Source organism: Ailuropoda melanoleuca, chromosome 15, assembly GCF_002007445.2.
Source record: "Ailuropoda melanoleuca isolate Jingjing chromosome 15, ASM200744v2, whole genome shotgun sequence".
Classification (NCBI taxonomy): Eukaryota; Metazoa; Chordata; class Mammalia; order Carnivora; family Ursidae; genus Ailuropoda; species Ailuropoda melanoleuca.
In genome coordinates this window covers 33,769,088-33,783,967 of record NC_048232.1, presented here as the reverse complement: position 1 = coordinate 33,783,967, position 14,880 = coordinate 33,769,088, and the positions used below count along the sequence as shown (strand labels likewise).

The 14,880-nt window shown below is 40.8% G+C and overlaps 1 protein-coding gene across 10 annotated transcripts in view; it reads right to left on the bottom strand.

The window, feature by feature from the left end:
- The window catches only part of RBMS2 (RNA binding motif single stranded interacting protein 2), a 78,961-nt gene that overhangs the window by 41,512 nt on the left and 22,569 nt on the right, over positions 1 to 14,880 (bottom strand). For 4 of the 10 annotated variants that reach the window (XM_034643967.1, XM_019796173.2, XM_019796172.2 and 1 more), the window contains exon 1: positions 14,148 to 14,330. The exons of 1 other annotated variant lie outside the window; for it this stretch is intronic. In XM_034643967.1, coding sequence (XP_034499858.1) covers positions 14,148 to 14,213 — 66 coding nt within the window. In that variant the 5' untranslated portion in view covers positions 14,214 to 14,330. Of the gene's footprint in view, positions 1 to 14,147; positions 14,331 to 14,880 lie in introns of those variants that run through there. 5 more of the 10 variants (XR_004620782.1, XR_004620781.1, XM_002915992.4 and 2 more) reach the window with 3 other exon arrangements.

The window sequence follows — 14,880 nt, the reverse complement described above, 5'->3', positions numbered from 1 at the left end:
CAGCAGGAAGGCAATATACATCTAAAATTGGACAACTGGGTGGCTCAGTCCCTTAAACGTCTGCCTTCAGCTCAGGTCATGATCCTGGGGTCATAGGATTGAGTCCCACATTGGCTCCTTGCTCAGCAGGGAGCCTGCTTCTCCCTCTGCCACCCCTGCCCCTTGCTTGTGAGCTCTCTCTCTCTCTCTAACAAATAAATAAATAAAATCTTAAAAAAAGAAACAGGGGCACCTGGGTGGCACAGCGGTTAAGCGTCTGCCTTCGGCTCAGGGCGTGATCCTGGCGTTATGGGATCGAGCCCCACATCAGGCTCCTCCGCTAGGAGCCTGCTTCTTCCTCTCCCACTCCCCCTGCTTGTGCTCCCTCTCTCGCTGGCTGTCTCTATCTCTGTCAAATAAATAAATAAAATCTTTAAAAAAAAAAAAAAAAGAAAAGAAACAAAGAAAGAAACCAACCAACCAACCAACCAACTCTTGGACATACGGTCAAAGGATTTCAAGAAGCGTGCAGAGACCATTCAATGGGGAACGGACAGTCTTTTAAATAAATGACATTGAGAAAACTGAATATCCACCTGCAAAAGAATGAAGGTAGACCATTACTTAATACCATATATAAAGTTAACTTAAAATAGATCAAACACCTAAACGTAGAGTTAAAATTATAAAACTCTTAGAAAAAAACCTAGGAGGAGCACCTGGATGGCTCAGTTGGTTAATTAAGTATCTGCCTTCGACTCAGGTCATGATCTCAGGGTCCTGGGATCCAGACCCCTGTTGAGCTCCCTGCTCAGTAGAGAGTCTGCTTCTCTCTCTGCCCCTCCCCCTGCTCATGCTCTCTCTCTCTCTCCCTCAAATAAATAAAATCTTAAAAGAAGAAGAAGAAGGAGGAGGAGGAGGAGGAGAAGAAATGGGGGGAGGAGGAGGAGGAAACATAGGAGAAAAGCTTCATGAGATTGGATTTGGCAATTTCTTGCCAAAAACACAAACACAAAAAAAAACAAACAGAAGTAAAAAACAAAAGAAAAAATAGATGAGTTGGACTATATCAAAATTAAAAACTTCTGTGCTTCAAAGGACACAACAGAGTCAAAAGGCAGCCTACAGAATAAGAGAAAATATTTGCAAATCATATATCTAATAAGGAGTTAATATCCAAACTACAACTCATCAACAAAAAAATAATCCCATTTAAAAAATAGGCAAGGGGCGCCTGGGTGGCACAGCGGTTAAGCATCTGCCTTCGGCTCAGGGCGTGATCCCGGCGTTATGGGATCGAGCCCCACATCAGGCTCCTCCGCTATGAGCCTGCTTCTTCCTCTCCCACTCCCCCCGCTTGTGTTCCCTCTCTCGCTGGCTGTCTCTATCTCTGTTAAATAAATATATAAAATCTTAAAAAAAAAATAAAAATAAAAAATAGGCAAAAGACTCAGGCATTTCTCCAAAGAAGATATACAACCAACCCACAAACACATGAAAAGATGTTCAATATCACTAATCATTAAAGAAATGTAAATCAAAACCATTACAAGAGGTGCCTGGTTGATTTAGTACAGCATGCAACCCTTGATATCCAGGTTCTTGATATCTAGGTTGTGAGTTCAAGCCCCACACTGGGCATAGGGCTCACCAAACAACAACAACAACACAATGAGATACCATCTTACACGCATTAGTAGCTACTATGAAAAAAACAGAAAGTAAGTGTTGGCAAAGATGTAAAGAAATCAGAACCCTTGTGTACTGCTGGTGCGAATGTAAAATGGTACAACTGCTATGGAAAACAACATGGCGATTCCTCAAAAAATTAAAAATAGAATTACCATATGATCCAGCAATTCCACTTCTGGTAATATACCCAAGAAAACTGAAAGCAGAGTCTTGAAGAGATCTTTGTACACCCATGTTCATATGCATTATCCATAACAGCCAAAAGATGGAAGGAACCCAAGTGTACCTCACTTGGGTTGAATGGATAAATGGATGAACCACAACATGTGGTATATATATGATGAAATATTATTCAACCTTAAAAAGCAAGGAAATTCTACATTTTTTTTTAAAGATTTTTACTTATCTATTACAGAGAGAGAAAGAGCACAGAGGGAAAGTGAGAGGGAGAAGGAGACTCCCTGCTGAGCAGAGAGCTTGATGCAGGGCACGATTTCAAGACCCTGAGATCGTGACCTGAGCTGAAGGCAGACATTTAAACGACTGAGCCACCCAGGTGCCCCAAAAGCAAGGAAATTCTGACATATGTTTCAACACAGATGAATCTTGAGGACATTATGTTAAGTGAAATAACCCAATCACAAAAAGATAAATACTGTGTGATTCCACTTCTTTGAGATACTTAGAGAATTCATAGAGACACAAAGAATAACAGTGCATGCCAGGGACTGGAAGGAGGAGAGAATGGGAAATTGTTTAATGGGTATAGACTTTCAGTTCAGCAAGATGAAAAGAATTCTAAGATTGGTTGCACAACTATGTAATAAATTATTATTACATACTGTACACTTAAAAAATGGGTAAGGGTAAATTTTGTTATGTATATTTTACCATACCACAGTTAAAAATAAAAAATACAAAAATAAGAAAATGAGTGAGAAGTAAGGAAATAAAGACTTTATAGAAACTACTCTTTCAATAAGTTTTTTTTTTTTAAGTAATCTCCATACCCAACATGGGGCTTGAACTCACGACCCTGAGATCAAGGGTCACATGCTCTACCTACAGAGCAAGCCAGGCACTCCAGGAAGTTTGATTATGAAAGAGATCAGAGAAATGGGCAGTACTGGCAGGAGACATGGGATCAAAGCAGGGTATGGTTGCTTTGGGGTTGCTTTTATTTGTTTAAGATGGGAAAAATTATAAGCTTGTTTATATGCAGATAGGAATAGGGGCACATGGCTGGGTCAGTCAGTGGAGCATGTGACTCTCAATCTTGGGGTTGTAAATTTGAGTCCCATGTTGGGTGCAGAAATTACTTAAAAATAAAATCTTAAAAACAAAAGTTTTTGAACAAACTGAGGGTTGACGGAGGGGAGATGGGTGGAGATAGGCTAAATGAGTGACGCATATTAAGGAAGGCACTTGTGTTGAGCATTGGGTGTTATATGTAAGTGATGAATCACTAAATTCTACTCCTAAATAAAAATTTAGGGGAAAAAAAAGTTTTTCATATGCAGATAGGAATAGAGAGAAGGGGATCATATTTTCCATGGATAGTTTGTTATAATTGCTAACTTTAATGATCATTTACTATGTACCAGGCATTAATTACTAACAGTCCACTAAAATAGGTACTAGTATTACACTATTAGACATGGGGCTGTATGAGAAAGAGAGAAGTATAACTCAAGCTTTTTGGCCGAGCACCTGAGAAAATGAAGTCACCATTTACGGAGAGAGAGAAGATCCTGAGGACAGTTTGGCAGGAAGATAGAAAGCAGGAAGGAGCTCTGTTTTAGCCATGTTAAATTTGAAATGTCCAATAAACATCCAAGTGGAGATGTCAAGGGTGATAATAGATATATGAATCTGGAATGCAAGAAGGAAGTCTAGGTCGGAAACACAATTTGAGAGTTCCCATGATATGAATGATATTTAAAGCTATGAAACTGCATGAAGTTATGAAGGGAGAAGTAAAGACAGAAAAGAAACTCAAGGGGTGCCTAGGTGGCTCAGCAGATTAAGCATCCGACTCTTGATTTCGGCTCAGGTCATGATCTCAGCATTGTTCAGATCAAGCCCTATGTCAGGACCGTGGTGTCTGCTTAAGATTTTCTCCCTCTGCTCCTCCCCGCCACTCCTCCTGTGGGCACACATGCACCTGCACGCATGCTCTCTTTCTCTCAAAAAAAAATTTGTAATTAAATTTTTAAAAGAAGAAAAGAAAAGAAACTCAAGGACTGAATCCTGGGGAACTGCAGGGTTTAAAGATGAGAATAAAGTGGAACAAGCAAAGGAGCTTTAAGAGGAGAGGGACAGGTACTAGAGGAACAGGAGAATGTGGTGTTCCATAAAATGAAGAAAGTGTTTCAAGGAATAGCGTGATCAACTGTGTCCATTCTGACAACAGATTAAATAAGATGAGGACACGAACTGACCATTCAAGAACATGAAAGTCACTGCAGACCTTTTTTTTCCTTTTTTTTTTTTTAAAGATTTTATTTATTTGAGAGAGAGAGCATGAGGGGGGAGGCAGAGGGAGAGGCAGGAGCAGACTCCCCACCAAGCAGGGAGCCCAGTGCAGGACTTGATCCCAGGACCCTGGGACAATGACCTGAGCCAACGGCAGACGCTTAACCGACCGAGCCACCCAGGCACCCCTCACTGCAGACCTTCTTAAGAGCAGTTCTGGTAGAGTGGCGGGAGTAAAAGCCTAATTAGATTAGGTTTAATAGAGGATGAACAAGTAGAGAGGATGTGAATCTACAATAAATTTTACAGAACGTGGAGAGGAACAAATCTGTACACTCGGAAAGCAATTTAGCATTACCTCTTTAAGGTGAATATTCACATACCTTATGACTCAGCTATCCAACTCCTGGGTACAAACACAAGAGAAATTCTTACACCAATGTACTACAAATATGAGAATGTTCAGTGCAGCAATGTTAGTAATAACAATAACAAACCTGGAAACAATCCAAAAACTCATTGGCAGGAGAATGAATAAATGATGGTATATTCACAAGATGAAATATCATACAGCATTGAAAAATGAATAAATCGTAGCTGTACAGAACATGAATCATGAAAGCGTAATACAGAATGGGGGGGGGAGGCCAGAAGACTATGTATTGCAATAAGGCATTATGGTAGTGGTTGAGATCACAGACTAGGAGCCAGACTATCTGAGTTCAAATCCTAACTGGGCTGTTCACTAGTAATGTGATTATTAAACTCTCTGTACCTGATTTTTTTTTTTCTCATCTGTAAAATAGGGATAATAATGATGAAATTGTTATAAGGATTAAGTGAGATAATATAAACAATTATACAACTATATACATATTTAGAATAACGTAAACAAGCAGATTAAACATGATTTTTAACTATGTTTTTAAAAAGCAACAGAATGATAAATATAAAATTTAGGAGAATGGTTACCTCTAGAGGGGAGGTAGGCGAAGGGACAAGGAGATACTCATTAAGTATATGCGGTTTATAGAAAATGATTCTAGTTCTAGGTGGGCTTACAGGTATTCCTCTTTTTATTATGCTTTATAATTGCATGTAATCTTTTGTATTATCAAGGAATATATTAAAGATAATAAAAGAGGGGCGCCTGGGTGGCACAGTCTGTTAAGGGTCTGCCTTTGGCTCAGGTCCTGGGGTCCTGCCCCTGCCCCTACCCCTGCCCCACATAGCATGGCATCTGGCTCCTCGCTCAGTGGGGAGCCTGCTTTTCCCTCTTCCTCTGCCTGCCACTTCCCCTGTGCTTGTGCTCTATCAAATAATAAATTAACTAAATATTTCAAATAAATAAATGATAATAAAAGAAAAATAATGCAAGGAAATTAATGAGAGCAAGTATATACAACTCTTGAATAAACAACTCTTTCAAGATATTCTACTGTAAAGAGAAGAAGAGAAATGGGGCAGCAGCTGGAGGAGGAAGTGACATCAAGAAAAAAGGATTTTTTTGATAAAAGAAATAACAGTTAGGGAGCCTAGCTGGCTCAAGTCGTAGAGCTTATTAAAGAAAGAAAAGAAAAAAGAAAAGAAAAGAAAAAGAAGAAAGAAAGAAAAGAAAAGAAAAGAAAAGAAAAGAAAAGAAAAGAAAAGAAAAAAGAAAAAAAGAAAGAAAAGGAAGGAAGGGAGGGAGGGGCAGGCGCCTGGGTGGCACAGCGGTTAAGCGTCTGCCTTCAGCTCAGGGCATCATCCCAGCGTTACAGGATCGAGCCCCACATCAGGCTCTTCCACTATGATCCTGCTTCTTCCTCTCCCACCCCCCCTGCTTGTGTTCCCTCTCTCGCTGGCTGTCTCTAGCTCTGTCGAATGAATAAATAAACAAAATCTTTAAAAAAAAAAAAAAAAAGGAAGGAAGGAAGAGAAGAGAAATAATAAGTCTATTTATACATGCTGATGCAGGATTATGAATATTATCAAATATTACCAATTCTCAAAATAACCAATAAAGTATATCTGCACTTTAAGATGAAGAACTCAAGGTCAGAGAGCCTAAGAAACTTGCAACTAGCCACACGGCTAATAATGACAAAAGCCACAATTAAATTCAGATCTAACTCCATATTTCACAATTTGTATAGAATATACAATGCTGCTTTCTTTCATTTAACCTTAATTTAATGCCTAACATCAGCTTAATTACATTTATTAGAATATATATTTTTCAGTATCTACTAGGTACGCTTAAGAGGCTGTTATCAGGTGTTTTGGAGGATAATAAACTGAATGACCCTGTCTCTACCTTTACAGTTTATATTCCAATGAAGGTAAGACAATCACCCGATTCCAAAACAATGCAAAATTATATAAATTACCATATATGAAATACAAAATATTATAGAGGCTCAGGAAAGAAAAGTTGCGTTGAGGGCTGGGAGGTAGAGGAATTAGGAGAAGCTTTCTAGAAGAGGTAACATTTCAGCTGAACTTGAGAGATAGGGTTTTGCAAGATGGTTTTAAGTGTGAGCTACTGAACAGCCACAATCATGCCTTAGCCCCAGGGCCTAGCTTGCTGGAGCTGTTTAATGAATGTGGGTGGAGGGAACAAACAGGCCATTTCAAAAGGAAGGGAGGGCAACAACAACAAAGGACCAGAGAGGCTGAATAGTGGAGGCACAACAAAAACAAAAGTATCAGAGAAAAGAAGGGAACAAGAACAGGAACATATATATTTGGAAAATAAGTATCAAGTAACTCACCATTATTCTTTTTACATTTTGGCTCCCATGTCTCCCATCTTTAAGAAAATTCTCTCGATATCACCCCTATCCTCTTTCTGCCTTTCTCTCCTTTCTCTGTTCCCCATCTTTTTAAAATAACAACTTTATATATATATAATTTACATACCACGTAATTAACCCACTCGAAGTATAAATTCAATGGCATTTAGATCACAGTTTCACAGCCAATACCACAATTAATTTTATTTTATTTTTTATTTTTTTATTTTTTTTAAAGATTTTATTTATTTATTTGACAGAGCTAGAGACAGCCAGCGAGAGAGGGAACACAAGCAGGGGGAGTGGGAGAGGAAGAAGCAGGCTCCCAGCAAAGGAGCCTGACGTGGGGCTCGATCCTGTAACGCCGGGATCACGCCCTGAGCCGAAGGCAGACGCTTAACCGCTGTGCCACCCAGGCGCCCCCACAATTAATTTTAGAACATTTTTATGACCCCCCAAAGAAATCCCATACCCATCATCAGTCACTCCCTATTTCCCCCAAGCATCCCCTTCTCCCCCAGACCTAGGCAACCACTAATCTGCTATCTCCATAGACTGGCCTATTCTGGACATTTCATATAAATGGAAGCATAAAATATGCGGGCTTCGTGAGTGGCATCTTTGACCTAGCATAATGTTTTTCAAGGTTCATCCATTTTGTAGAATGTATCAGCACTCTATTCCTTCTTATTGATGAATAAAATTCCGAAACTTCTGTTGTATGGGTACATATATACCGTATTTTATTTATCCATTCATCAGTTGGTGGATATCTGGATTGTTTCCACTTTTTGGCTATTATGAATACTGTTGCTATAAACACTGTGCACAGGTTTTTGTGTGGACATGTTTTAATTCCTCTTGGGTATATACCTAAGACTGTTTAACCTTTTTTATTTGTTTGTTTGTTTATGAGAGAATGAGAGGGGGAGGGGGAGAGAGAGAGAGAGCACAAGCGCAGAGGTACGGGAGGAGCAGAGGGACAAGCAGACTCCCCACTGAGCCGGGAGCCCGACCCCACGCAGCGCTGGACCCCAGGACCCGGAGGCAATGGCCTGAGCAGAGACCACGACCTGAGCCAAAGTCAGAAGCCCAACCGACTGAGCCACCCAGGCACCCTGACTGGTTTAACCTTTTAAAGAACTGCCAAACTGTTTTCCAAAGCAGTTGCACCACTTTTACGTTCCCACAAACAGTGTATGAAGAGTCCAATTACCCCATGTTATTACCTGTCTTTTTGATTATAGGCATCCTAGTGGGTGTGAAGTGGTATCTCATTGTGGTTTTGTTTTTGTTTTTGTTTTAAGATTTTATTTATTTATTCGACAGAGATAGAGACAGCCAGCGAGAGAGGGAACACAAGCAGGGGGAGTGGGAGAGGAAGAAGCAGGCTCATATCAGAGGAGCCTGATGTGGGGCTCGATCCCATAACGCCAGGATCACGCCCTGAGCCGAAGGCAGACGCTTAACCGCTATGCCACCCAGGCGCCCCCTCATTGTGGTTTTGACTTGCATTTCCTTGACGGCTAATGATGCTGAGCACCTTTTTCAGGACTATTTGTAGATCTTCTTTGAAGAAATACTTATTCGTATATTTTGCCCATTTTTTAATTGGGTTCTGCTCTCCATCTTAAAGATCTTAAAAGATTAGTCCATATACCCCATCTATACTTCATGACCTTCTTATAATCATCAACCCACTACACCTCACTTCTGCTCCCCACTCTGAAATAGCTTGTCAAAATTGCCAACCACCTCTACAGTGACAAAAATCAATGGGTACTGGGGCACCTGGGTGGCTCAGTCAGTTGAATGACTCTTGACTTCGGCTCAGGTCATGATCTCAGGGTCATGGGATCGAGCCCTGCATTGGGCCTCACGTTCAGCGGGGAGTCTGTTTGAGATTCCCTCTCTCTTCTCTCTCTGCCCCTTCCCCCCATAAATAAATCTTTAAAAAAATAAAATTAATAAAACTTAAAAAAAAACAAAACAATGGGTACTCTTCAGTCCTCATCTTCCAGGATAAAACTCTATGGTTTCCACATCTGCATTATAATTCCATCTGACCTCTTAATCTATATTTTATGTCATCCTGTTTTCTTGTATTTTTCTGTCTTAACAGCATATTTTCTTATGGAACTAGAAACGTAAACCAGTAATCCAAGGGTATATCGAGAGAACTGCAGGTAAAACAACTGGGTAAAGCAGAGTGAAGATAATGGAATCAAGGGGGCGTAGGTGGGGGAGATAAGGAAAGGCTGGATAAGGGCACCTGGGTGGCTCAGTCGGTTAAGTCTGACTCTCTATCTCAGCTCATGTCTTGATCTCAGGGTTGTGAGTTCAAGCCCCGCAATGGGCTCTACACTGGGCATGGAGCCTACTTAAAAAAAATTTCAAAATAAAAATTAAGGGGTGCCTGGGTGGCTCAGTTGGTCAAGCATCTGCCTTTAGCTAAAATCACGATCCCGGGATCCTGGGATCCAGCCCCGCATCACATCCAGTTCCTAATTCAGTGGGGAGCCTGCTTCTCCCTCTCCCTCTGCCTGCCCCTCACCCTGGTTGTGCTCTCTTGTTATCCCTCTGTCAAATAAATAAATAAAATCTTTTAAAAAACAAAATTATTTTATTTTTTATTTTGTAAAGATTTTATTTATTTGACAGAGAGAGACACAGCGAGAGAGGGAACACAAGCAGGGGGAGTATGAGAGGGAGAAGCAGGCTTCCCGCTGAGCAAGGAGCCCGATGCGGGGCTTGATCCCAGGGTCCTGGGATCATGACCTGAGCTGAAGGCAGATGCTTGACAACGGAGCCACCCAGGCACCCCACTAAAATTTTTTTAAATAAAAAAAAAAAGGAAAGGCTGGACAAACAGTGGGTATTGGGCTAGGATGTGGGCTTTGTTTAGCAGGTAATATACAGCCACTAAAGGGTTTTATACAAGAAATGCTCAGCACTAGACTGCTGGGATGTTGGAAGACTGTCATGGCAGCAAATATAAAGTCATTGGTGGGGGGGGGTGTGCCTCGGTGGCTCAGTCAGTTAAGTGACAGACTCTTGTTTTTCTCTTGGGTCATGATCTCAGGGTACTGAAATCGAGCCCCAGGGCGGGCTCTGTGCTAAGACCAGAGTTGGCTTGTCCCTCTCCCTCTGCTCCCCTGCTCTCATGTTTGCTCTCGTGCTCTCTCTCTCTCATAAATAAACAAAAAATCTTAAAAAAAAAAATCCTTTAAAGTTATTTGGGGGCAAGCAAGGTGGGGAGAACTAGGAGGCAAGGCTATCATGTGGGGTACCTATTATAGTTGTAAAGATAATCAGTAATGAGTGCATAAATTAGTGTAGTAGGGCTCAAAAGGTAAGGGAGGGATCAAAGGAAAGGCATTACCATTCAACTTAAACTAACTGAATCAACTTTATTACGGACAACAAAATAGCTGCCCCCAGTCAAGACGCTGGACCTAAAAGTTCTTAGTCCTCAGTTTTAATAAGTTTGATTTGATGAAAACTAGCTGAAAATGTAGTAAACACACAAAAATCATCCTTCCCTGTTATAAGTATAAACGATTATAGCATTGCTTCCCACTTTCTTCTCTCTTGAGTAAATACTTAAAAACCTTCAGGTAACTCCTGCTTCTCAAAGAGTGAAGATCTAACAATGGCCACCAGTCAGTTCTACTCCCATCATTGCTTCCAACCCCCCCACACACACTGGTCTTCAATATGTTAAGATCAAGAAGAAATAGAAATTTATGCAAAATAGGTTAGGCAAGGCAAATTATCCCAAGTTAAACACAATCTCTTTTCTTTTTTTTCCACAGGAAATAGTAGCGGATGCTCTGAGGAGTTAAATTATAATAACACATGCCAGGAAGATGATGTCAGGGAAGGCGTGGTTAGGCCCTTTACAAGTCTGAGATTCCTTCAGTTCCAAACATTTCCTCTTTCAGTCTCACCTATACTCACATCTCTCTACCAAGGCAACTCTTTCAAACATTGAAGAAAGTATTGAGACCCTAGAACTCTGATCTTTTTACTTTTCATTTTTTTAAAATGAACCAAAGAGTAATTGAAGGCCATTAAAACAGACGTTTTTAAAACATGCACTACGCTATCTTGCAGAACCAGACTTTGAAATCCACAACCCCCTTTCTGTGACTATTTCAATTCCAAGAAAACAATGGATATTCAACACTACATCCTGAGAAAGAATCTGCCTTTATTAGGAATAATACATTCGCTGGTTGTATTCCTATATCTACCACAGTCAAAAACAGTAAGAAAACTGTGTCGTGGACTCCTCAGGTAACAACTTCCCCGACAAGTGGAGTATACAAATATGCTTCAAAATAAAACAATCCTACTTCTTACAGTCAGGTAAATAAAATTAAAACACTTTCAAAAAAGTCACAACACTGGTATACAAATAGCTTTTCTGAGCTCACTGGCAATTATTTCTACTCCACAAACTAGAAGTATGCTGACGTAAAAATTCTCCTTCAAGAAAGCAGATCTCTACAATCGATTATACCTAGATTTTTGTATTACATAATGACAATAAAAGCAGATATTTACAATTTGTATTTTTCAAAAGTTTAAATTTTGGTTGTTCTTCAGTTTTTCAAACATTTTGGACAGGTCTAAGAACTTTTTCACATAGACTTGACCTACTTGAGAAACTGAATTCTTAATAGAAATGGCAAATAAGCCAATGTCAAAATTGAAACTTAACTTTGTCATAGAAAAGTCTAGTAGGATACACACACCAAATTGCTACCAGTTATTTTCCTTGAGGGGTGGGATTTGAGTAAGAAACTTTAGGACATGAAAGGAAGACTTAAACTTTTTATTTTACGTACCTCTTTATGCTTACTTTTTTTTTTTTTAGTGGGCATGTCTTAAATTTATTACTAAAAACTAAAAATTATTTTAAAAATGTAACCTTGCCGGTGCCTGGTAGCACAGTTGGTTAAGCAGCTGACTCTTGGTTTTGGCTCAGGTCTTGATCTCAGGGTCCTGGGACCAAGCCCTGCAATGGGCTCCAGGCTCAGCACAGAGTCTGCTTGAGACTCTTTCTCCCTCTCGCTCTGCCCCTCCCCTCTTCACTCTCTCTCTCTAATAAATAAAATCTTTTTAAAAAGTGTGAAAAACGTAACCTTGAGTGTAAAAATTTACAAATTACATGAACAAATCCATCTAAACACTCTTCCTAAATGGGAAACACATTAAGCACTGCATGTCAACACAAAGAGCAATGCAGTAATGCCTTAAAAACACTCAGTATTTACCGACCTATACACACATACAAGGAGTCACATATACAGCCACAGAGTGACGTCATCATAACACTGCCCTGTAAGAACCCACACAACTCTCGATTCCTTCTCAAACCTTACAAGTTATCAGAAGAGATATAAGATGTGAATCCTAGACCACTATTATACCTCTTTATCCCCTACGGTATCCTAGATTTAGAAGGTGGTTAAATGGGGGCGCCTGGGTGACGCAGTCGTTAAGCATCTGCTTTCGGCTCAGGGCGTGATCCCAGCGTTGTGGGATCGAGCCCCGCATCAGGCTCCTCCGCTGGGGGCCTACTTCTTCCTCTCCCGCTCCCCCTGCTTGTGTTCCCTCTCTCGCTGGCTGTTTCTCTATGTCAAATAAATAAATAAAATCTTTAAAAAAAAAATAGAAGGTGGTTAAATGTTTCCTATGCTACAAGATAGGGAGTAAAGACAGCTAAGAGAAAACTTTAGATAGCACTGAATACGTGAAACCCCTAAGAGGAAAAAAACTAACTTTTGGAATTCTTTTTACTTTATCTTAATGGGTCTGGGTAACCTGAGAGACGTGAAGAAAAAAAAATTAAGGAAAATTTCATATAGTACTGTATAAAATTTGAAAGGAATAAAAACAGAAGAAATATCCTTCTGGGGGTGAGCAGGTGGTTCAGTTGGTTAAGCACCTGCCTTTGGCTTGGGTTATGATCTCAGGGTCCTGGGATGGAGCCCTGCATTGAGCACCACATAGGTGGTGCTTCTCCCTCTCCCTCTGCCCCTCCCCCACCACTCGTGAGCTCTCTAAATCTTTTAAAAAAATTCTTCTATCAAATTATATATTCATATGTGTATGTGTATTATTGATAACCAACAAACATATATGGACCCATATTTCTTGAGGATATAAACAGAATGAATACCATCATAAACCCACACTAAGTGTTCTAGGTCTAAACATTTACCCACTCCTTTCAGACACTTTGTTTAAATTACCTATAACAGTATCTTTAGATATATGAGAAAGCAGCAGGAATCCTTCCAGAACCCTCCAACACTCCATCAGATGGGCAAAAGATCCCTACACCCATGACATCTTTTTTCTTCAAAGAACTACATGCCAAGAGAGAGGGTAAAGGGTCTTTCTCCTCCATCATGAGGTTCCTCCCAATCAGGACTGTGTGCCCTGAAATGCCAAGAAACTACCAAGGATATTCTCTGGAGAAAGTCAGTATGATGGTCCACCTTTCATTAGACTGCCCATGCGCCCAAGCACACCACAATTCTCTGGCAACCGTGGGTTAATCACTAAGACTCTAAGGATCCCTGCTGAGCCTGGCTATCAGCAAAGGTCCAAGCACCAGCTCAGCAGCAGAACCCAAAGAATCATAGAGCTTTCTGCCTTAATTCCAAGGTATGTTCTCTTTTAGGACTCCTTCCCTGTAGAGGGTGGGGTAGGGTCTCTACCTAGTCTAGAAGAGTATACCCAGTTCTTGACGAAGCTGTTGTGATTTCACAGACTATGTATTTCAGCTACCTGATAATGCTGGTGGAGTGGGTAGAAAGAAGGGGGGGTGCACATAGAAACAGTTCATCAAAAAGATCAAAATAACCTTGGAGGGAGTGGGCAGGGGCCAGGGTTTGAGATGACATGTTATCCCAGTGGAGACTGGGTATATCAGCAGGAAGTCAAACTAACTTCATTCCATAAAGACACAAACTTACAAGCCTGATTTGTTCTTAATTCCCCTGCCTTCTCAGGCCTCACACACAGGGACTATAAACTGCTGGAACTTCAAAACCAGGTGAGAAAAGATGCCGAAAGAAGTGCTGGAAAAGGGAGAGGCGCTGAGTGGAGAGAGGAATTCCGATCTCCTCTTACGAAGAATGTTAAAGCCAAGGGCACTCCCGATCCCCAGGAAAGGAAGTCGCTGGATTCCAAAAAAGCACTTTTCCCTACCTTCTTGTTGTTCTTGTTATAGCCAAAAGTCGAAATCCCAGGCCTGGAAGTCACTGATAGCAGCATTTTCTCTTTAATGTAAGGGAGCTGAGAGAGAGAAGAGGGAGAGGGAAAGGGAGGGGGAAGAGAGGGGGAAAGAGAAAACGAGAGGGAAAAGGGAGGGGGAGGAGAAAGGGGGAGAAAAGGAGCAAGAGGGAGAGGGATGGGGGGGTGGGTAGAGAATGAGCTAGGGCTGCTTGTTTACGTCACTGAGAGAAGTTAACCAAGAGTCTGAATGAGGCACTTCCACTGGGTCCTAATGCCCCAGATGTTACTTTTCACAGTCTTGGTAGTTACAGCAAAAAGAAAAGTTCTTAGGTCTACCTCTTTCAACTCCATTCCTTTTCCGATAAGAACAAACTGATTCCCCTGAAAAGACACCTAGGATTTTTTTTTTTTTTTTTTTTTTTTTTGCCTTAGAGCTATAAGATTTAGAAGCAGCTTTCAAGCTTGATTTTAAAGGGGCCACTGGGACACACTGCCTCAGAGAACACGTGAGGACAACTATACTGAGAACGAATATGTGAGATGAGCTCAGGACTTTTCCCACACTTTATATTTACAGTGATCACGCATGAAGAAGGAACAAACAGAAGTGCTCGCCAAAGAGCAGAGACAGAGTATGGGAAGTAACTAGTTTCACATCCTTGGATAGTTCTATTCCTCCTGGGTCACGCTGATGAATGCCTCTCAC